General features: G+C 38.6%; 1 protein-coding gene across 1 annotated transcript in view; it reads left to right on the top strand.

The window, feature by feature from the left end:
• Positions 1–26,246, top strand: part of LOC149244623 (putative amino-acid acetyltransferase NAGS1, chloroplastic) — a 210,787-nt gene that overhangs the window by 54,165 nt on the left and 130,376 nt on the right. The window contains exons 8-9 of the mRNA XM_089374921.1: positions 25,250–25,361; positions 25,592–25,751. Coding sequence (XP_089231047.1) covers positions 25,250–25,361; positions 25,592–25,751 — 272 coding nt within the window. The remainder of the gene's footprint in view (positions 1–25,249; positions 25,362–25,591; positions 25,752–26,246) is intronic.

Below are 26,246 nucleotides of genomic sequence, written 5' to 3'. Positions count from 1 at the left end.
GTTGTAGGCTGTAGGAGCACCTCATCTTCAAATGACCCATCTAGCATGAGATCAAAGGGTAGTTTCATTGTCTCTATCTTCACCTTGTTTTACTATCCAAATCAGAATGTCCACTTCTTTTTGTGATGGAGGTGTTAGGGCATAGATTGTCGAGGCTACATGGTCCTTTTTGTTAGAAAATCAGAAAGGCAGAAAGATTCTCTTATAGAGATAATTACTTGTGATATTCTTGTAGACTTATTATCTTCTTTTTATGTTCTTCTTTTATCTTTGTTTCATCAAGCAATTATCAAATCAAAACATGAAGATCAACGACACCAGATGTAGGCACTCATCTAGGGCTAAAACCCCTCTCTAGGGGAAAACCCAGTCAAACTATTCCACTAATCAAATTGAGATAGACTAAGACCTTAGACCTGATCAAAAGACCTTCCTTCTCCACCAAGTTAGCCTTCCAAGATGATTCAACAAATTTCAGTATTCTCTTATTGTCTAACAGTTACAGCCCAATAACAAACCAGAATTTCGGCCCTCAACAACCAGAATTTTGGCCCTACTGTAGATCCAGAATTTTGACCTCCCAACAACTTCAAAATTTCGCATGTGTAAGAGTAGAGAGACAAAATTTGACTTCCTTTTGCTTGCCAAAGCCTTCCTTGCTCTTCGCTAGGGTTTTCTTCCTCTTCCTTGAACTTTGCACTCTTTTTCTATCTCCAACTACTGCAGATTGAACTTATGGTTTATGTGCTCCAAAGGAGTCGAGTTGTTGCCCTTTTATAGTGGATTCTGCCTCCCTAATTAGGCCGACTTGTTCAGGTTGAAGCCGACTTGGTGGAGGAGGCCTAAATGACCTAATTCACATAAAATTAAATTTGTTTCTTGATTGACAATGCCCAAGGAGGGTCTATTGCATTATGACATGGACAAGGACACTTGACATAAACCCTAGAAGCTTTCAATGGAGGCTTTGACCTAGTAACCATTGACCCAAGCATGGAACCCATGCTTTAATAAGTCATTTTTTTTGTTTGTTTTTTGTTTTTTTGTTTTGTTCTTTTCTTTGTTTTCTTCTTCTTCTGTTGATAAATAGATTACATCATGACTCAAATACATTTATGAAGACTGAGACTAGTTACTTTCTTCAACACTCCCTTTTTAACTAGGGAGGTATTCATAATTACATAAATACAACGGTACATGGAAGATCTCAAAGTGATATACCCTATGAAGAGTTCACTACACATGCAATGCTATAGATTAGATACCTGACCAGGGTACTCTAATTGGGTGGGGCTAAGGTGTACTCAAGCTTTAGCCACTCTAGGTACCATTAGGCTTTTAAGGTCTAACACAGACCTAGGGATCTAGGTGTGAAAATCTGGTGACCCAAATCCCTACTGCAGCAATATGATGTTATTTCTCCTACTTGCTAATTATCTTACAAGTCATTTACAATATTACACAATAATTATCGAAATAAATACAACTGCAGCCTTCACAACATAAATAATATGCGGAAACAAGAACTAAGCAAGAAGAAATAACACACACACAAGTGACACCATTGTTTTTGGACAATTGTCCCTGGAACAACCCAATGTGGGAAAACTAGTGCAATAGATCGGGGGGTTTTATTATTATGCAGTAGTAAATCTAAGTACAATCCTTGGATGCTCAACTAGTAATCCGATACAGAGAGAAACTGGACAAAACGAATGGGGAAGTGCTCTCACCCTGTCACTGGGAGAATCTGAGTTTGATCACGCTGAACTGGAGCCTCTGGTTACCCAAATCCCTACTTGAGCAATCTGATGTTATTTCTCCTACTTGCTAATTATCTTACAAGTTATTTACAATATTACACAGTAACTATCGAAATAAATACAACTGCAGCTTTCACAACATAAATAATATGCGGAAACAAGAACTAAGCAAGAAGAAATATAACACACACACAAGTGACACCATTGTTTTTGGACAATTGTCCCTGGAACAACCCAATGTGGGAAAACTGGTGAAATAGATTTGAGGGTTTTATTATTATTCAATAGTAAATTTGAGTACAATTCTTGGATTCTCAACTAGTAATCCGATACAGAGAGAAACTGGACAAAACGAATGGTGAAGTGCTCTCACCCTATCACTGTGAGAATCTGAGTCTGATCACGCTGAACTGGAGCCTCTGCGTACCCTATGTAGTAGCCGCTGCGCAGAACTGCGTCACTCCCACGCAGTTCCTACGTCACGAATGTTGGGTATCACGTTGCTCCTTCTTTGGACCCTCTGTTGGCTGGAAAATCCGAATCTCTGCCTCCTGGTCTCACACCTCGTCTCCTGGCTACTGAAACACAATTTACTCAGTAGGAATTCGATCTCCCTTTAAGGCTTGCACTGCCACCGCGTCAACTCTGCATGGGCCAGCTTTTGCCTCTCTCTGGGCGTCCTTCTCCCCTCTCTCTGCCTTGTACTCTTCGACCCAGGAAAACTTCCTTCTTCCGGATACTCACTGCCCCTCACTGCAAAAGCTCACTCAAATCTCTCTTCGGCAGCTGCTCTACTTCATAAATTCAATCTTCTGAACTCACTCGGTGTGTATCTTCGACGTGACTCTCAAGACTCCTTAAATAATCTCCTCGTTGACATTCAATGGCCCAGATTAGAAGCTAATGAATGGCTAAGATCATTTCTGCTTGATCCTTGTCTTCTTCTAGAAGTTACACCCACATTTTATATTAATACCCTTTAATTATTTTATTTTCCTAAGTTTAGACTTAGGGTCCCTTTAAAAATAATTAATTATTGTAATAAAACTGTTTCTAGGTGGAATTTCCCAAAACATTTTCTAGGTTCTTTGGAATACATGTGCCCAAGCCTACCTACAAAATATGAGACACACATCCAATGCTACCAGAAATCAGCACTCCCTCTTAGCGAGGTATGCGAGGAATGTGCTCTAGCAATGACTCCCATTGAAGCATCACCCTGACTTCATAACATCGTCCTCTGCAATGTTGATGTTTGACATGCTGTCCACCAATCACTGTGCAAATGTTGCATCTGTACTGCTGCTGACCCTGCGACTGTCAACACTGCATCCGTACTGCAACTACCTCTGAATTTTTGCATCCGTGCTGCTGTTGGCATCGCCATTGCCAACTTCCCTTGCACTGCAAATTGTTGTTGCTACTCCATCAACAATGAAAAAACATCCAAATTACTGAACTGACTGTGTTTAGTATGATACCATGTGAATGCTGGAGCCTGACTACTGCTAGTCTCTGTGTTGACCCTCTGAATCTTCTGTGTTGTTGCTGACCTCTGCTTTGTGCCATCTACGTTGTTGCCAACTTTGCTCTGCGTTGTTCAGTCTCTGGCGCTCCTAGCCACTGCAACTGTCTCTTCGACACTCCTTGGCACCTTCCGACACTAGTCCATCTTGCTACTTTTGATTTGGGCTCACGTAGCAAGGAAATGATCCTAGAGGTGGGCTCCTCAAGGATCAGGCCTATATGTAACTCTTTCGAACTACAACTCCAAAGCAGCCCACCTCCCTCCTGGAGGTATCTTGACTGTCATGGCGAACTCCTCCTCGATCTTCGCAGGCGCAACCTTCATATTGTGCTTCTCATCTTTGTCCTTCTTCTTGAGAGGACACTGAGTTGTGTAGTGACCCATCTCACCACACCTGAAGCACTTTATCTTTGAGATGTCCTTCTCAAAGTTGCAGTTATCGTTATCGAGATATTATCGGCGAGGGTAAAAAACCGGAAAAATCGTAAAAATTGGGAAATAATCGAGAATAAATTGTAAAATACAAAAATATTCATTTTTTTTCAATTTTTTTAATATCTAAAGCATCTACAACATAAAATAAATACATTGACACATAAATATGATAAAAGAACTAATTTATAAGATGTGTAATATCATTTCTAGTGCTACATCACACATAACAGTGAATCATGTCCTGAATAGTAAGTCTTGACTCATGAGTCCCAACTCAGCCTCAAAATATCAACAAAAAATTTAATAATGTATTTCATATCATGAGTCATAATGTCATATACAATGAAATGAACCAAATAACTAAAGTCTAATACCACTGATTTCCTCTGCCCCTCTTGCAAGAAAATGCAATAGCTTTCCCTTTCCCTCTAGATGTAGATGCCGGTGGAGTTGGTAGTGGGCTCTGCTGTGCTCTAGAAGTTGAAGAACTAGGAGATATAGGAGGTAGACCACGTCGTCTATTGGTGGCAGGGGTAGCCCGGGTAGGTGGTGTCACCTCCTCCTCCTTGTCCTCCTCCCCCTCTACGCCTTCCATTATCTCTTGCTCTAACCAAACATCGACAGACTCCATGAGAGGCCTCTCGGTCTCAACCCTGCATGCAACGGTGGTGTCAATCCCATCCAATGAGATGGCCTCCATTATTAGGTATCCTCTCAAGTTGCCTCACCCACAATCGAAGATTGTAGTAGACGTAGACCATGTCATTAAGTCGCTGGGACTCCAACCTGTACAAAGATCATGAAATAATAATTATAAAAAAATATTGCTTAATGAATTCAAAAAATTATTTGGAAATTTGAAATATTTTAAGTTTTAAGTTTAACCTGTTGTGCTTCTTGTTGTGTATTTTTTCAAATACACTCTAGTTGCACTCGCATCTTGAGTAGCTACATGTTTGGCTGAGGATTTGAGTGGAGCTTTTGCAAAAGGGGTACCCTGGCACCATACATTCCCCACCATGCATCTAGAACAAAATTACAAATAAAATTTTAAATAAACATAAGAAAAAAATGAAATTTGTAAGTTGAAGCAAAGTATGAAGTTATGAACTTGAAGAGACAATGAAGTTTGAAACAAACTAAAAAATACCTGGCATTTTAGTCGTCCTATCAGTCACAGCCATGTCAAAGCCAAATGTGCCACCTGCCATCCTATATGTCTCAATTTTTTTGGAGATTTCTGTACGTTCTGCTGGAGATCGCACCATCCTCTCAACACAGAGTAAGAATCCATCCATGATCTCAGCATCAAATACGAACCCACATGGGTAAGAAAATGCGAGGTTCAGGTAGATCCCTGCAGCATGAATGGGACGATGGAGTGTGTTGTTCCATCGTTCATCAATCACTCCCCATAGGAGGAGTTGTTTCTGAAACCCCTCATCTCCCTTATCATCATAGTAGGCCCGAATGGATTCTTTGGCCCTGTCCATGGCCTCATACAAATAGAGCCCATTGCGGGCTTTTTACCATCAACTAATCGAAGAACCTTTACCAAAGGTTCAGTAACGGTGCACACCTCCTGCACTCCTGCCCAAAAGTCTTCCTGGTATGAAACTAATCTGCACATGGCCTCTCTCTCTAGTTTGCAGCTCATTGTTAAAGCACACCACTCCTCTGAAAGAAACATTCTCTTCACATCCCACATAGAATTCAAGAGGGATTGAAGAGATATGAAACTAGTGGCAAACCGTGTAATGGCGGGGCGCACCAACTCTTTGTTGTCGGTGAATTTTCTCATCAAGATAAGCACAAATATATGATTTTTTGTAATGCTTTTTGATGACTCAACAATATCTTTGACAAAGGAATTTTTTCCTATGTCCTCCAACATCAAATCAATTCAATGTGCAACACAAGGTGTCCAAAATAAAGTAGGATGCCTCTCCATAAGCATCCTGCCAGCAACAACATAATTTGCAGCATTGTCCGTTATGACTTGGACAACATGTTCTGCACCCACCTCCAAAATAAACACATCCAACAAATCACATAAAGTTTTTGCATCTTTGATATGTGAAAATGCATCAATAGATTTCATAAACATTGTCCCCTTGGGACAACTAACCAAGAAGTTTATAAGGGTTCTCCCCTTTTGGTCGATCCAACCATCATGGTGCATCCTGTTTGTGCCCATGATGCCCTAGACTCCTCCAATCTTTTGGTGCAGTCAACCTTTGCATTTTGGAGAATCCGGCCTCTAAAGTCATCATAAGAAGGGATTTTGTACTATAGGCCAACAATTGCAATAGCATCAACAACAGGATGGAAAAATAGATTATTCCTTGCAACGCTGAAAGGAATATCACTCCAAAGGAGAATTGGCCAACAACTTGTCAACTTGTTCTTTCTCAGTTTTTTTAAGCATTGAACTGATAGATGGTTGTGAAACAGGCGTGGTTCTAGGAACAAAAAATGATGAGGCAACTACCGAGTTGGTTGTAGATATTGACGCTGAAGTAGAATCAGTGCCACTTCTTTGTTCACCTGAGCCTAACACCCTCTTTGCTAGTTGTTTCTTCATTTCTGCTTTGGCCTCTCTATCGTGCTCTAAATTTTCCAATGATCTCATGGCTCTTCGGATGATTTCCAGATTTGTATTTGAGCAAGGCCCTACATCAAATCCAGGGATTTGTGCAAGGTGATACTTCAATCTATAAACCCCCCCTGACATATGATGCCCACACAACTTGCAACTCAAGTTTATTCTATCAGACCCTCCATCAGGTTCACCAAATTCCCACAGAGGGTCCAATTTCCTCGGCTTGTTTGTAACTTGGTTGAACTCGACTCTTGAGTCTTAAATTTGTAAGATGAAGTTTTAACTTTGAACTTTGAAGTTGAATGGTGAATCTATGGCAAAATAAGGATTGCTAGCTACAAAAATTAAAAAAAAATTACATACATGAGTAACATGACAAAACACATTGAATTTTTGACAATTTAACAAAAACACCGTCAAATCATCTCAAAACTATTTGATAAACCAATGGGTTATCCAAACCCAACAAAAAACAAAAAAAAACCAAAACAAAACACATAAATCTGGTGCCATACCGGTTTGCCGGAGAAAATTGATCCTCTCCTCCTCAGCTCTCAATCCATAGGGTTTTTGAGTCGTTTTCTCCTCCAACCAGCGCCCAATTGACCAAAGTTTTTCTCCTAGGTCACTCCCAATCCACTGCTGCTGCTGTCTGTAGAAATGAATAAAAAAAAATTTCGCTTTTTGGTGTTATAAACCCGCTGTCCGCTGGCCCGACGATAAAAACGCTATCGAATCGCAATAATTTCGTTTTTATCGCCATTTTTTAAATTATCGAAAAAATTGCGAAAAAATAGGCATAAAAATCTGGCGATTATATCGTTGTTTTTTAAAAATTGCGATAATACGATAAAATTGCGATTTTCGAATCACTGGTCCTTCTTACTTCTTTGTTGCTCTTGCTGCGCCTTAGATGCAAGAGCTGCATTATCCTACTCCTCCTTGGGATGCGACCCACTGCTGCTGCTTCCGTCAAGCTTGCACTTGACTAGATCTCTCCTCAGCTCTTCCTGCTAAAGAGCTGCCCACATACTATCCTAGTCTGGCAAAGCTGCCCTGCCCAGGAGCTTTGGACATAGACTTGCCACTCTTCTGAGACTGAGTTTAGGGCCAGTCTCACCATCTTGGAACCTTGAGGTGTAGACCCCATAATTGCTAACTCATCCCGGGTCTCACAAAGCTTCATGACGAACGGATCTATAAGCTCCCCCTTCTGCATCTGAGCAGATCTTAGCTTTTGCTCCAAGTACATCTTCCACTGCTTGGAAGATCCCTGATATAGCATAGACAACACATTCCACATCTCTTTAGCAGTCCCTCTGTTAGTGCTGTGACATACCACATGATCCTTCACTCCATCGAGGATCATTCTTTTCGCCTTTGCCATGTTAGCTCGATACTTCTTGAACGGATCTGCATCTGTAGGCACAACCACCACGTTGTTGACATATGTCTTGAGGGCATGCTCATCTAGAAGGAATGACATCCTTGCCTTCCAGCTGACATAGTTGGATGCTCCGTCCAATCTATCTTGATCCTTCAATCCACTGGTTGCCATCTCTGACACAAATGTCGAAAATCTCCTCTCTCCTCTGCGCTGTTGCTGGGCTAGCCTACGCACTCCCTGCTGGAGCTAGTAAAATTGTTGCCCCTTGCTGCTGCTCAGCTCGTGAGAATTCAAATTCCTTGGCTAGGAATTCTCTGAGGAGGAAATTACCTCACTTGTGCTTCTCTTTCTTATGACGATTTTTCGCCCAGCAAACTGCTTGTAGAAAATCTGCGTCCCACCAGCTTCTCCTCACGCTGAGGCTTCAACATTGCTCTCTCTGCCCTGACAAAATTTCGAATTGGGAGTCCTTCCTCTCTGTCGACTCACTTAGAGAGAGACTGTATCGAAAATCAGCCCTCCGGCTAGGACTGCACAAACCCTCTGGGGTTTCGAACTGCTGCGTCCTGCAGTTTTTCCGATTTTCCCACTTATTCTCAGCGCTGAGTTCTCCAGTACTGCTCTTCTTGTTCCACCTGCAGCTTTGATGCCATGTGAAAACCTGGTGACCCAAATCCCTACTGTAGCAATATGATGTTATTTGTCCTGCTTGCTATTTCTCTTGCAAGTTCTTTACAGTATTACATGGTAACAATCGAAATAAATACAATTGCAACCTGCACAACATAAATAATATGTGGAAACAAAAACTAAGCAAGAAGAAATAACACACACACAAGTGACACCGTTGTTTTTGGACAATTGTCTCAGGAACAACCCAATGTGGGAAAACCAGTGCAACAGGTCTGAGGGTTTTATTAGTATACAATAGTAAATCGGAGTACAATTCTTGGATGCTCAACTAGCAATCCGATACAGAGAGAAATTGGACAAAACGAATGGAGAAGTGGTCTCACCCTGTCACTGGGAGAATCTGAGTTTGATCACGCTGAACTGGAGCCTTTGCGTAGCCTATGCAGAATTGCGTAACATAGTTATTGCGTTACCCCTGCTGGGTATCATGCCGCTCCTTCTTTGGACCCTCTGCTGGGTGGAAAATCTGAATCTTTGCCTCCTGGTCTCACACCCCAACTCCTGGCTACTGAAACTCGATATACTTAGCAGGAATTCGATCTCCCTCTAAGGCCTGCACTGCCACTACATCAGGTCTACGTGGGCCAGCATCTGCCTCTCTCTAGACGTCTTTCTGCCCTCTCTCTGCCTCGTACTCTCCGACTCAGGAAAACTTCCTTCTTCTGGATACTCATTGCCCCTCACTGCAAAAGCTCACTTCGAATCTCTCTCTGGCAGCTGCTCTGCTTCAGAAATTCGATTTTCTGAACTCACTCGGTGTGTATCTTCCAAGTGACCCTCAAGCCTCCTTAAATAATCTCCTCGTTGACATTCAACGACACATATTAGAAGCTAATCAATGGATAAGCTCATTTTTGCTTGATCCTCGTCTTCTTCTAGAAGTTACACCCACAGTTTATATTAATACCCTTTAATTATTTTATTTTCCTAAGTTTAGATTTAGGGTCCCTTTAAAATAATTAATTAATTTAGTAAAACTGTTTCTAGATGGAATTTCCCAAAACGCTTTCTGGGTTCTTTGGAATACATGTGTCCAAGCCTCCCTGCAAAATTTGAGACTTAGAGCACATCCAATGCTACCAGACATCAAAATTAGATGCGTATCCAATGTCAAAGCTCCATGACCCACTCTACCCTCCCTACTTTGGGATCTAGACATCAACACATAGGACAACCAGATGTTCTCCCAAGCATTTTGTTGCCACAAGATGCTTCATTTCTCCTTATCAATTAAATCATATATATATCCAACACTTCAAGCATACTTCAAATGTTCAATCCTTTTATGGAGAGATCTTGCACAATCACAACCCCAATCAGTAATAAACTTTCAAGTATATACACAAGTAAACACAAACCTTCGGGGTCCTCAATCATTCTGATGCTACTTATATCATCATCAAGTTATCCAAATACAATTTGTCAGAAGCCTTCTTCTTCTTTCACTTCTTCAGTAGCACCAAATACAACATCAATACTTCTCAAGTCTTTTGTTTGCAAATCTATCTGTAGTACTTTTGTTCATTCTTCAAGGTATTTATTATGACTGTCATAATATGTCCTCCCTCTTAATCGGGGAGATACATCCTTTCTTTTATCCAGGCTCCCTCTCAATTTAGGGAGATCAACAACCACCTTGTTTTATAACATCAGAGAAACTTCAACCTTTCAAGGCTTCATCATCCTTGTAGCTTCCTTCATCATGCTCATCATTATAATCATCTTTAATTATGAACATCTTCAACATCTTGAAGATTATGACCCTGCAAAACTTTAATAGCAAGTACAACCAAATACAAATATACAGAAGCATGAAGTCAACTATATCAAATCATTACAATGGAAGCATCAAAATAATCAACTTTAGACATTAGATACCTAAACTTAGTTAGGTTCATAATCAACAAGGGTTACATCTTTTTACATACTAGACTTCAACTTCTTTGTTAGGGTTTTGTCATAAACTGTAGACTCCATCTTCAAGATACAAAGCCTTAGATGTCAACAATAACAATCCAATCATAGTACTATACATCTAAGGTTTCAGCGATATGCTTTTTACAATTTACATGTCAGACCCTACTATGGTTTTTTGTTGCAAACCCTAGATTTTATCATCAAAGTTAAAAATCGAAAACAATATCATCATGCCTTAGAATATCAATCTCTACCCTAGATTTCATCAAGATAGCATACTTGCATATACATATCTAGGGTTTCAATATCATGTACTAACATCTCATATCAATATGTATTAGGTAAACCCAAGATACAAACATCATTACATGAAAGTTAAATATACAACAATTTTGACAATGCTAGGGTTTTGATCATATGGCCGAATATACACCTAGTTTTACATTCCTACTTATTATAGCTATTATAAGAGTTTTGTTCATAAACCCTAATTCACCAAACCCTAAAAAAGCTAAGGTTTCATTATACAACTTAGACATTAATTGCAAACCCTAAAGGACTAGGGTTTTTACCATAACAATACCAAAACCCTAAACTTCAAAGAATAGGATTTCATCATATGTTCTAGACTTTATCAACAAATCCTAAAAGAACTAGGATTTCATAATCAACATTGACATACCCTTAGCATCAAGAGGCTAGGGCTTTACAGTGAACCTTAAAGGTTAGGGTTTCACAAGAATAATCAAATGACAAGAGATAATATAACGAGGGTAGATTCAATCTAATGATTAATCACCCTAACAAGAGTCTTTATGATTCAAAACTTAGACATAAAGATGTTAGTAAAGCAAATTTCAAAAGAGAATGATCATATTTTTTTCATGAAGAGAACCTTATAACAAAACTTGTAATCTTAAGACATACCTTGATTTGTTCTTTAACAAACGTTGTAGGACTTTCATTCTTGAAGGGCTTCCTTTGCAACATGATTTCTTCCATGATTCAAGTCTTTTCTTAGAAGTCTCCTCCATAGCCTTTATGTATTCTGTAAGCTTTCCTACCAAGGAAAAATATAAAGAAATGGTTATTAGTATACAATGCAAACAAATCTTGATGTGAGGAGGAACATAAAAGAGGAAACAAGGAACAAGATACTTATATTTTGGTAAAATGGTGAAGGCTCCCGCTTAATCCAATCTTTCTAAGGGACCCCTACAACTTATCAAAACAACTTCAAGAATTTCTAACAAAATACATTGAATCTATGAACTATGAAAATCAAAACATAAAAGAAAACATTGCAAAACTTAAAGTAGGATATGCAAGGGATAGTATCCCTAAGATTCTCTAGCAAATAAGTCTTTGACGTCAGATTCTTCTGTCTTGTTCTTCTTTGGTGGAGCTTCATCAACAACATTCACATGTTTTCTTTCTCTGTCTTCTTCATCCTGTCTTCTTCATCCTCCTTTTTGTCACTTACTAACGAGATACGAGCTTCTTCTTGACTGCATGCATTCCACATTTGTTCAAAGGTTGGAGTATCTTTCCAACTATTGATCCCTGATGCAAAGAAGCTCCAAGATTTTGGTAGACCTAGTAGTGCAACAATCATGAGTTCTTTCTCTGGTACTATTTCATTTATAGCTTGGAGTTCATTTCCTATCCTAGAGATCCTTGCAAAATATGATGAAACAATATCATCTTTCGTCATCTTAATTGTTCTTAGTTCATTCTTGAGACTAGCTATTTGACCAATATTCTTGATGGTGAACAACTTGGAGAGGGCTTCATACATTTCTTGAGTGGAATCTATATTGGATATGTATGGGATTAGATTGTCCTTTACTCCATCTACTATTATTAGATTCATGGCCAAGATGTTGGTTTCCATGAACTTCTCCTTTTCTGCATCATCTATAGGTTTCTTAACTTTTTCTTGAACAAGGTCCAAAACTTTATGCTTAGTGAGAATAAGATCTATCCTCTTCTTCCATGCCTTATAGTTGGAGGTTCCTTCTGGCTTGTTTTCTATCTTCATTGAGGTTGTCATAGTCTTTATAGATAGAAGGCTTCTCTTCTTATATGATCCTTTCCTTAATGACCTTCTTTTGTTCCTTAATTTTTCTTTCAATTGACCTTCAAGCTACCTTTTCCTTCCTTCTTCACCTTAGCTCTCTTACCATTTTAGAAAATCAGAAAGGCAGAAAGATTCTCTTATATTGATAATTACTTGTGATATTCTTGTAGACTTATTATCTTCTCTTTATGTTCTTCTTTTATCTTTGTTTCATCAAGCAATTATCAAATCAAAACATGAAGATCAATGACACCAGATGTAAGCACTCAGCTAGGGCTAAAACCCCTCTCTAGGGGAAAACCCAGTCAAACTCTTCCACTAATCAAATTGAGATAGACCAAGACCTTAGACCTGACCAAAAGACCTTCCTCCTCCACCAAGTCAGCCTTCCAAGATGATTCAACAAATTTTAGTAGTCCCTTCTTGTCCAACAGTGACAACCCAAAATTTTGACCCTCAGCAACCAAAATTTTGGCCTTACTGCAAAACGAGAATTTCAGCCTCCCCAACAACTTTAGAATTTCGCACGTGTGAGAGAAGAGAGAAAATTTGACTTTCTTTTGCTTGACAAAGCCTTCCTTCCTCTTCGCTAGGATTTTCTTCCCCTTCCTTCAACTTCACACCCTTTTTTTGTCTCCAACGACTACAGATTGAACTTGTGGTTTATGTGCTCCAAATGAGTCGAGTTGTTGCCCTTTTATAGTGGTTTTGCCTCCCTAATTAGGCCGACTTGTCCAGGTTGAAGCCGACTTGGTGGAGGAGGCCTAAATGACCTAATTTACATAAAACTAAATTTGTTTCTTGATTGACAATGCCCAAGAAGGGTCTATTACATTATGAGATGGACAAGAACACTTGACACAAACCCTAGAAGCCTATAATGGAGGCTTTGACCTAGTAACCATTGACCCAAGCATGAAATCCATGCTTTAATAAGTCAATTTCTTTTATAATAATTTTTCTTTCTTTCTTTTGATAAATATATTACATGATGACTCAAATACAATCATGAAGACCAACACCAGTTACTTTCTTCAACATTTTCTAGCAAGGTCCTATTAGGACGATCATTGTCTTCTTCCTTGTTGTCCCATTGACAAGTGGTAGCGAATGATGTTGAAAATTGGTAGCTCAGGGATGAATTTCTAAAAATAGAAGGGCTAAAAATAGAATTTCAAAAAATGGAAAGTCTAAAATTAGAAAGTCTCAAGATCGTAAGCCACCTTGCATCAATTGATAATCAAGTATTGTTGATGAAAAATAACTTTTTATCATTAATCAATCCTAATAGTTCAATCTCGACTTAATATTTTATCATTAATATTATTATTATTCTTATGATACTATTATATTATTATTAAAAAGAAATTCAAGTAACTCAATCATGGCTCTCAATAATGTTCTCTTACACTCTCATTAATGCTCTTACACTCTCTTACACATTAAAGCACGTGATAAAATATTCTCTTACACTCTCTTACACTCAATAAAAGCATGTTATAAAAGATTCCTTTTACGCACTTTTTAATGCATACATTACACTCTCTCTTAAAAACATAAGTTGCAAATGCATGCGTACCTCCCTAATGGCATGAGTTACATTTCCTAACCCTGGATTAGAACATAACCGTAGTTTCCTTGATCGGATCTACAAAATACCATAGGCAGAAAACCATCATGCCCAAAACCATGGGTAGGTTCGCCCACCGTCTTTGGGTCTGCAATTTTTTTTTCCCGGGGCGCTGCCTCAAGGAGGGTTACTGCTCCCTTGCAAACCTTGCGACAGGGGGGGATGCTGCCCCCCTTGTGACTGCCCTGCTGCGCCCAATGCAACATACAATGCGTGACACTAGTCTTGGAAAGAATATAACACACACCCAACATGAAGAAGATTGTGAGAGAGACTTGGGGAGTAAGAGCAGAACTTGGTGAGCCAAGGTTGATTTAGTGTGTGCATCTGCTGCTGCTACCAGTGATCTTCATGCTACAACTTGTTTAGATTTGGGTGAACTTACTCGTTCTCTTGATCTCTCATTGTACTCTGTATCTCTGCTGAATAATTGATTTCTAATAGAAGAAAAATCTAGTTGGGTTTTCCCCTTGTGGGTTTTGCCTTGGTCATTGGACCTAAATTCTATGTGTTTCATTTTTGTTCTTTGATGTCTTCTATTGTGCATTTGATTTATGTTCTATCTACAATTGCTTATCAAATATTGCAACATAAAAAAAATTGTAATAAGTGATTGTTATAACATAGAACATCAGAATTTCAACAAATGACAAACAAAGGCCCTTAACACTTTAAGGCATGTTGCTGCACAAACTAGCAGGCCTAGTAAATAGGCAAAAAAGTAGAGGGCACAACAACACCTAGGACAAAGGCCCACTGTCACCACAACCTATGTACCCTACTCTTTACGGACTTTCACCAATGGGAGGAGTCCCGGTATGATGGAAATCACCAATAATGATAGGATCAATGATAAGTTATGATGTGATTTCCAAGGCCCATTCAAAGGAGAGGCTCAAATAAAGGCTCAATGCTCCAAGAGAAGCAAAAAGGCTCTCCAAGAAAGACCTATGAGGAGACCTAGACCTAGGGCTTATGATATTCAATGATGACAAAAGACCTAAAGTCAAGGCTCCAAAGATGATAGGGACCTTTCAAGAAGCTTTGTAAGATGGTTATATCCCTTTACATAAGCTTTCGCTATTCTTGAGAAGTACTTAGGATGGGACTATTGTTGCACAAACTAGAAGACCTAATACATAGGCTAGAGCTAGAGGGCACAACAACAATTTGGGACAAAGGCCCACTGTCACCACAACCTATGTCCCCTTCTCTTCCCGGATTTTCACCGACAGAAGGAGTCCTAGTATCCCTCACTTGTGGTTAATGTGTCTATAATGGAGTCCAAATTGAGGCTAGGATTGCTCATTCAATAGAAAGGTTCGATTAAAGTGTGAGCTTTGGGAGAAACTAGAATGACTTTCCACAAAAAACCCCTTGAGAGAAACTACTATACGAGACCTAGGGTTGAGATCTATGTAGCACAGGTTCGCGATCTCGGGGGTGGAGTTCTTGAACCTGTCCTAGGTTCTCGTCCCAAAGAACTGGGTTCGGGTACGGGTGCTTCCAAAACGAACCCATAAGAACCAGGTGTGTATAGTAGGAATCAGGTTCACAACATCACAAATTTGGGTTTGTTTGTCCATTTGGGTGCGCGAAACCCTGATAATGGGTGCGTGGAACCCCAAAATCGGTTGCGTGTGGAATGAAATAAAGTTTTTTAATTAAAAATTTGTTGAAAGTGAAAACTTAAAACCTAAAAGCGAACATTGAAATTCTTTTTGTTCGCCCAACAGTTTGACAATGTCATTTGGTTTGAGAAGGTGGGGCATTCGCTGGTGTGTTTGAGGCGCAGACACTGGGGTGTGTTGGTGTGCAGGACCCTGGAGGTTACAATTTACCATTTTTTCCACAGAGACACCTTGTTTGTTGGCGTGCAAGAGGTTACCGACTTACCTTTTTTCCACAAAGACGCAACCTTGCAAACCGTAATCCTGTGCTTGAAGCTTCACAGGTAGTTTGGAGTTCTTGCTACTAGCTTCAACTTGCTCATTTGTTAGAACTTAATACTGATATATGAGTTGTAGATGTCGAAACATAATGCTGAGAGTAGATATGATGCTGTAGGTGCCAAAACATTGTGTTGAAGGTGAATTTAGTTGTGTGGATGCCAAGACACAGTCATGGAATTGAATTGGAGGTGGCTATGTGGTTAATCTCTGTTACAATTTTGGTTAAGTCATTAAATCTCTAGTCAAAAGTCCCTTGAATCAAAGTATTCTTGGTTTAGTGCTTCCCATAATAGATAAAAGCTTTAACTTTTTTATTTAAAAAGTAACAGAGAGATTACACTGTGTTTTAAAAGTATAACTTACACTAAGCATGGCTATCCTCAGGTTTGAATATGATAAAATTGTTAGTCTTTTAGAAACTTCATGAACCTAATTAAAGGCATGTAGAAAACAAGTACCACTGCAGTAGTAATGTCCCTATCGAGAAGATTTGACATTGACTTTGCAGACCGAACTACATTAGGAAGATGCCTCCCCTGCTACCCACTGTTTCATAGACTTTAAACTTTATTTTCATCTTACCATTAACCAGAGTGGCGCAAAATTTTATGTCAAATATATATAGAAAAGAGGTCTATAAATTCATGAAGTAGTGGATTGTGGAAATTATTTTTTGAATTTTTCTTCGGAGATCTGTTTATTTCTTTTGAATTTTTTCCTTGGAGATCTTTACTTGTAGCTTCTTGTTGTCAAAGTATCCATTAACTATTTAACCTCTATTAACAAAAAAATTACTTTTGAACTTTGTTGAACATATTGTCTTCCAAAATTTGCAAAATCAAAATTTTTTTCATCAAATACACAATATCCACTTTGGAAATATGTGGATAGGCAAAAACCTTTAAAGGGTGTTGGGGGGATAGCAACAATAAAATGCAATTTCTGTCAGCTTGAATGGAAATGGAGCTATACCAGATTTAAAGCTCATTTTATGTAGCTACCAAGGAAGGGCGTTTATGCTTGCATTGGAGACCCATATGATCTCGCTAGACTCCCCAATGCATAAAGAGAGCAACAAAAGATTGATGGTAAGGCAGACAAGGCAATATCCAAACCATGTCGCAATGTTGATGAAAATGATGACTCCAATGAGAAAGAGTTACCATTTGATAGTGAAGTTCAAGTTGGTGATGAACATGTGCCATCTAGAGCATCACAAAGCACTACTAGTCATACATGCAAGAAGCCTAAACTTGGTGGCCTTTATAACATGTTTGATGTGAAATGTAGGGAGGGTGTTGATCTTGCAATAACAAGATTTTTTCTTGGATGTGGCATTCCCTTCAATGTAGTGCGTTCACCCTATTTTGAGCAAATGGTTTGTGCTATTAATGATGGACCTCCAGGGTATAAAGCACCTAGTTATGCGAAGCTTCGAACTGTGTTGGTGGACAAGGAGAAAGCCCGTCTTGAAAAGACAATGGCACTCTTGAAAACATCTTGGAGTGTAGATGGATGCTCAATTGTCATGGATTGATGGAATGATTGTAGGAATCGTCCATTTATAAATAATATCATTGTCTCTTCCTTGTCTAGTCCTTATTTCCTCAGGGCCATTGATTTTTCTGGTCAAGAAAAGAACTATGTTCTTGAAAGACCAATTATGTGATGCAACTGCAGATGTGGGACAATCCAATGTTGTTCAAGTTATTATTAATGCAACTCCAGTTTGTAAAGCAACAGGGGAAATGGTCAAGAAAGAGTACAAATTAGTGACAAGTTTCAACTTTCAAGTTTGATTTATTTTATATTTAAATTACATGAATTACATTTTTAATTTTGATTACAAGTTTGATTTGTTTTATATTTAAATTACATGAATTACATTTTTAATTTTGATTACAAGTTTGATTTGTTTTCTAATTTTTAACAATAAACATTTTGATTTATTAATATTTTAATTTTGTCCTTGATGTACCCAGGCATATTTTTTGGACACCATGGGCAATGCATTCTTTGAATAATGCATTGAAAGATATTGAGAAAATTGAATGGATTTGAGCATTAATTGAAAATGGCTGCAAAATTCAAATGCTTCTATGCAACCATCATCAATCACAAGCCATATACCACAAGCATGCCAAAATGGAGCTTTAAATGAACAGATGAAAGAGGCTTTATTTGCCACAATTTTCAGTGACATGTGGGACCAATGGAGGTTATCTACCTCAGATGCAACTTTGGAGGTGAAGAGGTTGATTTTGGATGATCATTTTTGGGTTGATGCCAAATTTGTTGTGTAAATTATAGAACCAATTTGTGATATGATCCGCTATGCAAACATAGATGGTCCATGTTTAGGTGAGATTTATGAGAACATGGGCTCCATGTGTGAGAGGATCCAAACCATCACAGATTGGAAGGATCCTATTTTATGGCCACAAATAAAATAGTTTATATATGGGCGATAGAATAAATTGAACACCCCTCTTCATATGGTAGCTTATGTAGTTAATCCTAAATGGTATGATCTCACAACATGGAGGAGGCCTCCTCCCTAAGATAGAGAGGTGTTCAAAGGATTCTTGATTGCTTTCAAGAGAATTTATGGTTGTACAAAATAAGCCTCTAACATACGATCTTAGTTTGCCCAATTTTCATGTGGCTAAGGTGTCTTTTGTTCACATGCAACTTTGGCCGATAGCCGCAAGAAGAAGGATCCAATTGATTGGTGGTGGCTTCATGGTGTTGATGCTCCCGAGTTGCAACAATTTTCCATACAGTTACTTGGACAAGTAGCTAGTTTGGAGTTCCTCATCTTATTTCTCAATTTTTGTATTAAATTTTCATTTCAATTTTTTATTTTTATTTTTAGTTTTAATTAATTTAATGGGCTTTCCCTAACATTCTAGGTAGCCAAGTCACCTGACACGGGGATTTGGGATTCGTAGGATACGGGGATTCGAGTGTCGGATTCAGACAGGTTGACCCCCCGGAATAGGACACGTAGGATTCGTTATATATTATTTTATTAAAAATATATATATTAAAAATTAGATATTTCTTACACAAATTCTCATTAATGATACAAATTCATTGATTTCAAACATAGATCTTCATCTAGATGTTAATTTTACTGCTTACAAAGTAAGTTAGTAACATTATAGCATGCATAGTATATACAAAATTCAAATACATGCCACATAAATCATGATTCATAAATGAAAGACAACTTACAAGATAGTAAGATAAAGACACTAACAACTGTAGTTTTCTCATTAAGTCATCAAATCAAAATGTGTTACATAGGTAGTGTAGTGCCAATGGCAAATAGAAATAGAAATAGAAAATATAAAACAACTACAGGTATACAAGCCTCAAGACAATAGGTAGCCCATGAATCACGAGTCATCAATCCTCATAGTCATCATCAGAATCAGCATCAGTGTCCTCATCATCATGGTCACCACTGCTCTCCTTTGCATCCTCCTCCTCCCCTGTATCCATAGTCGCCTCTGCATCTGCTGGTGTGGAGGATGACCCCTCTAAAGTATCACCGTCATCAAATCTAACAGGCCCTAGCACTGGATCATTGAGATCCATGTTGGTCAATGCCAACTCAACACTGCTGTCTAGACCCATATCATCAGGAAAGACATCCCACATCTTTGTCTTTCCCCTCAACCCCTCTTCCCTCTGCCTGTAAATAAGACGAAGGTTGGTGTGCACATACACCATGGTCTCTGCCTTGGACTACTCAAGCCTGCTCTTCTTCACACTATATAAAGTCCCATATGTGCTCCAATTCCTCCCGCAACAAGAGGATGAAATCACCTGAGAGAGGAGCCTCATGGCTAACTGCTGAAGAGGGGGGGCTTGTTGCCCCATGATTTGCCCACCAAGAATAGGGCTTCTTAGCCCCCTTGTCTCTAATCACATCATATCCTGCAAATAGACTAGTGCCAGTGGAAAACTTTGCAAAGGCATCCTCCACCTCATCAAGGGATGCTCTATCCTCGAAAACCCGCCTGAATGCATCTTTCCTCCCCTGTGAGATTTCACCATCCATGTGAGGAGGGAATTTGCGGGAAGGTCCACCATTCAGCCACTCATGGCTGTAGTATTTTGGGTTCAATGAATGAGCCAAACAATGTAAAGGTGTGCAATTCTTGTCCCATCTACTGACAAGAATATCCTGTATAGTACCACATAAGGCCTCTGGTGATGTCTCATACTCGGGGCACTCACTCTGTAGAATAATGCTCCTCACAGACTCAATCATGGAATCCCATCCCTCATAAACCTCTCCTAGGACGAGTTTGTCTGTATCAACAAATCGAAGCAAAGAAATGATAGGGTCCATGATCTGAATAATTAGATCTACCCTCTCCCACCAAGCATCATCTAGCACTGTGTCCTTCACTCTTCTAGAGGCTACTTGATCTGTCTTTCTCCAAAAAGACCAAAACTCAGAAATAACCATGGCCGCAAGAGCGGCCTTGACCTCCCTCAACCTCTTCAACATGATGAATGAAGAGGCAAACCGTGTAACATCAATCTTCAACAATGATAGATTGCTGTACTCCTTGTAGATAGTGAGGGCATTTGTATGATTTTGCACAAAGTTACGGATATGTCGTGCATCCTCAATAATGTTACCAATCCAAAGCACATCAAAAGCAATGGATTTCAGTGCTAAGTTCAATGAATGGAGAATGCAAGGTGTCCAAAACACTTGTGGATATTTAGCTTCCACAATCATGCCAACAACCTTGCAAACAAGTGCATTATTTGTAATGATTTGCACATAAGAATCAACACCTACATCTTCAATAACTTTAATAAATAACTTACCCATAAATTGCGCATCCTTATATTCTCCAAGTGTATCCATTGCTTTCAAGAAAACTGGACCATTCAAGGAAGACACCATGAAGTTGATGATTGGGTGTCGTGCTAGATCTGTCCATCCATCAGAAACAATGCTAACCCCAGATGTTGCCCATGATGCTTTAATAGGCTCAAGCATTTTTTGCACATCTTTTTTTGCCTTCGTCAACAATGTGGTTTTAAGCTTCTCTGAACTAGGAGGCACATACCATGACTGAGACCCGTGAGTTAGAGCTCGACACATCTCAATAAATAGAGGTGAATGTGCAACATTAAATGATATGAAGTTTTGATAGAAAAAGAAGGCAATGGTGAGATCAAGCTCTTCCTGTTTCTCTTTTTGAAAAATCTTGTCCATTGGACCAAGTGAAATTGCTCTTCGTTTTGCTGCTTGTCCCCCAATAAAACTCTCAAATGGAAATTTGGTGGTGCCTTTCCTCAAAAATGGAAGGGGGTCTTCGTTCTTGGTTTTTCTTGATTTTGCAGCCACACTTGCCATACCAACAGTGAACTATTTTTCCATTTCTTTCCTATTTTGTAAAGGAACAACTTTACAAGCTCCAATTCCACAACTTGGTAAAGCCAACAAATGGCCTTTCGCATGGTAATACGTGCTTTTGAAAGAAATGCGGCAAAAGTTGCATCTCCATTGCACATTGCCCCCTCCCTTCCCCTTGGTGCTTGTCCCATCCTCTCTTGTGACATATTTCCACAAGGGATATTTCTCAATGTTGTCTTTAGGAGGAAGTCTTCCCTCAACATTACTTGCAGCAGACTTTGATGATATCGGGGGAGGAGGGGCATCTCCAATGGAGACATTCTTCCCATTCCTTTGCCCCCTACCTACTGCCCTTGATTGAACCATGAATACTGTAAAAAAAATAAACAAAACATGCACAAAGTTGTAAAAAAAATTCATATACAAACTGCTGTAATAGAAATGCAAAAAAATAGAGATGAAATGCACTTACTTGGTGCTTGAATCTCCTTGCTGAACGCTCCACACCCTTAGCTCCTTGCTCCAAACCCTTAGCTCCTTGCCCACAGCTCAATGTTTGCAAAATTGAAGGAGAGAAATGGTAAATGAGTTAAAGAAACAACGTTGTTTTAAGCCCGCGGGTTTCACTTTTTGGGATTCGAATCCCAAAATCGGGACACGAGCGAGATTTGATCGTGTCCCATTTTGGGATTCGAATCTCCAACAAATCGTGTCCGATTCACGGGATTCAGACACGTCGCCTAGTTTGAGCGAATCCGGTTTCAATGCTAGGTAGCTAGTTCCTCATCTTGCGAGAGGAATTGGAGTACTTATGTCTTTATCCATTCAGTAAAGGGAAATAGGTTGGGCTGAAAGAAGGCATATATCTTAGTGTACATTCATAGCACACTTCGTCTCATATCTCGAAAAGACCTTGGGTACAAGGAGGGTCCTTTCAAGAGATGGCACCAATACACAGATGATGCTATGTGTGTGGACAAGGAGATACAACCAGATGGCCTTATTGAGCTACCTCTAGTTGTCATGGATGAGCAGGAGCCTCAAGATGAGAGTGATTCCTACTTATAGAGCATGCTAACTAAAGACCTAAGTGATGCTAATGGCATGGCTTGAGGAAGCCATTGTTCACTATTTTGAAATTTCCTAGTTCATGTTTGGATATGCCTTAAGGCAAATTTTGAGTGTAGTATGAAAATGGACATATATCATGATTCTTATTGATATGTAAACTCCAATTTGCAGTTGATATCAAACTAGAAATTTGAAATTTCAATGTGAATGTTCAATGATGTGCATGTTTAAATCATAATTTTTCTTGTTTAAAGTTGGAAAATATGCAAGTTCATATATATATATATATATATATATATAAATTTTAATATACCCCTGACGAACCCATGTGCCCTGTTTCAAAAAGTGACGTACCCGTCCTGAACCACTCGTTTCCTAACAGCATAGCTACAAAATCAACAATTTAGAACAAGGCACTAGTCATTGTACTCTCTTTATTTAATAATTTTTTCCTTTTCTTTCTAACTCCTAGATATTTTCTATTTAGGGTTAGGGCTAGGGTTTTATGTGAAGTATTGTTAAAAAATAATTTATGTTTGTAGAAAATTTGCACCTATAGATCCCTCCCTAGTTTCAAGTTTGGTTTTCACTTCAAGTTTAATGCCCTTCCCATCATATTTAGAAGTTGGTATAAACTTGAATTTGAACCTCAAAATGAAACATAACAAATCTACTCTACTTTTCCATTTGTTGAGAATTACACATGCATGGATTAAATTTTGACACAAATTTTTGGTCAAATTGACGTTAGAAAAACCCTGAAGGGAAAACCAGTGAAGAAGGGAGATTTTATTTCAGATCTGAGATTTTTTTTTACAACAGTACAATCAACGATGAATACTACACATAGCTGTCCTTGATTTCTGTGCTACCACTGCCTTGAAATCTATGCCTTAATAGTCTCGATTTGCATGCCACTCTGCTCAGAAACCAATGATTTGTAACAACATCAAATACTGTACAATACCCTCAACTTTTGTTCCCAAATATCAACTCAAAAATCTCGCTCAAAAGCCCTGAAATTTACACTGAAGGTACAATGTAGCACATGCATTAAATGCTAAGATTTTGCTCCTCGAGAATCATGCTAACAGTTCCTTTTTTGCTGTTTGATTCCCATGGAAAATCGTGCCCCTTTTTCTGCTGTTTGTCTCACCTTTGTTGTACAGTCTTCTTGGGAAATCGTGCCCTCTTAGCTGTATGATTTCTTTGGGAAATGTGCTCTCCAAAGGCTGTACGATCTGCCCTCTTAGGGCCTTGATTTTCCTTCAGCTCCTTCTCTGCAAGTCAATCTGATTTCCTCTCTTCTCCTTCTCTTCTCCAGTCTCATACACGAAGAATGAATAAGGAATGCATGCAAGGTGTCTTTTTTCCCTTTTTATTCTCTTTATGAACAGAAAGATCTATCCACAAGATCAAGGGTTGAGATTATATCTTAGCCTCTCTTGATCAAAGTTGGAGATCTTATTTCACATTGACCCCCCCAACTCCCCCTTTTCATTAATTTATCCTCCTAGTCACTTTAATAACTTAAAAGTGACCATGTACTTTATGACACATAAAGTAACTTTAAAACATAAAGTCACATTAATTATATAAAGTGTGCCATGTGCTTTATAATCTCACAAAGTCACTAACAAAAAGTCACATGACTTTAATAAAATCATAGCGTCACTTTTTAACTTTCTAAAATCACTTTATAAAGTTAAGTGCCTAGAGAATGAAATATGCTCGGTTTCTTCTACATGCTAGGCACCCTCAATGCAAAAGTACCTAAGCCACCAAAAACTAGCAATGTTTTATATATTATTGTTCTTGAAGTAGGAAATGAATTTAATAATTATATAAAAGCAAAATCAAGCTTTAAATGCATGATAAGTCCCTCTTTTAAGGCTGATGTCATCATCCTTTTTCTATTTATGCATAGTTTCAGCCATAAAACTGCATTATAAACCCTATATCCTAGGTATCTATTTGAAGGTCTTTCCCCTTTTGTTGAATGATCCTTGAGAGACCTTTTCATTGGGCTGTTATATGACATTGCTTGTCTTATCATTGAAACTGTGCAAAACCCTAACTTATAGTAGCCATAAAATTGGTTTAGGAACATAGTATTTGAACTTTGGCAGAGATTACTTTGGCCTTCTAGACTCCTCCGGTAGTATATCCCAATCTTTGGATCTCTTTCAATCACCTTGAGCCATTCTCATTGAATATCTACTAGGTGGTCATTTAGGGAAGCCTCCCTTGTGGTTGAATACCACTAAATAGCAGGAGAAAGGTTGCTAAGGTGACAGTGGCAACTGATCTCTTGTTGCCCTAACGTCTGGTTCTGCTTAGTGGGGTTTTGCACTAGGCTTGCTAGATTTTTGGCAACAGTCCTCCATGTAGGGGATGTTGAGTCTTGACATCCGTAGAAATTTTGCAGATCTCTCCACATGTCCCTCGAGATGCATCCCCATGTCCCCAAAATTTGTTGGAACATTTGATATAATGGGACAAGCTTGTGTCTTGGTTGTAGAAAGAACTTACAATGATTTTGTATGGAAAGAATTTCTTAGTACTTGTCTTGCATGGTTAAAATGTTGTTTTTAGATAATGCTGAAGTCCATTTTTGCTTTGAAATCTGAATTTGGAAACTAGAATGCTTAATCCAAGATCCTTGATCTAGTTGGATTTCCTTTGCACTTAAAAGATTCCTTAGATTGACTACTTCATGCTAAATCAAGTTAATGGATTATGGGATAAATTACATTGACAATTTTCATTGAAGTCGTTTAGGTGTTATTTGATGTAAAACAGTGATGTGTATGAAGGCACTCGGACTGCTGGGGTAGGCGACATCAATGGAATACAACATCTTTTACTACCTTTGGAGGAAGCTGGTGTAGTGATTAAGAGGAGCAATGAGCAGGCATGTTTGAAAACATGCAGTCCATTTTTTTGAAGTATTTAAGTTCTAGAAATGTTTATAATTGTCTGAGGATAAATCCCTGCTGTGATGGTTCTGCAAAGTTCCTTTCTTATGGCACATGAAGAAAATTGCTAATGAATACTTAATGTACATTGAATCTGTTGTCCTGTAAAATGTTGAACAATCAAGTAATTGTACTGTCCATTCTAATCTTCATTTGTTTCTTACAGTTGCTTGAAGAAATAGACAAATTCACTGTTGTGCAGAGAGATGGTTCAATTATTGCATGTGCCGCTCTCTTTCCATTCTATGATGAAAAGTGCGGAGAAGTAGCTGCTGTTGCTGTTGCCCCAGAATGTCGAGGTCATGGTCAAGGAGATAAATTGCTAGGTATGTGTGGACCTCAATCTCAATGTCTACTTTGGATAATAACAATCTGGGGATTACATTGACATCTCGCTTTTGTCATCTTTGTTTGAATTTGGTTTTACTTGTTTTGAGAATTTATTACGTTCATTTCTAATTCTGAGCATTTTTCTTCTGTATTAGTTGTTTAAATTATGGTATTTCTTACGTGATGATCTTTTATGTAAGTTACCGGAAATGACACCCAATGGGCTGGAAATGTGTTTTTGCATTTTGGAAATGAATCCTTGTACGAAATGCCTTTTAACATTTGAAATGAATCTTTCCAAATTTGAAATTCATGGTGTTGTCAATTTTTTATGCCATGTGCTTTCTGCATATATATATATATATATGTATATGTATGTATGTATCCTAATTTTCTAAACAACTGTAGTATCTGTATCCTTTCTTGATTCTTCTCTGTGTAACTTAGTCTTTTGCTTTTATTTTTTCAAATTTCGTACTTTGGGTGTGATA

Source organism: Pinus tabuliformis, chromosome 8, assembly GCF_031772625.1.
Source record: "Pinus tabuliformis cultivar Carrire ecotype Pingquan chromosome 8, CPIR1, whole genome shotgun sequence".
Taxonomy (NCBI): Eukaryota; Viridiplantae; Streptophyta; class Pinopsida; order Pinales; family Pinaceae; genus Pinus; species Pinus tabuliformis.
This window is presented reverse-complemented; position numbering and strand designations above follow the sequence as displayed.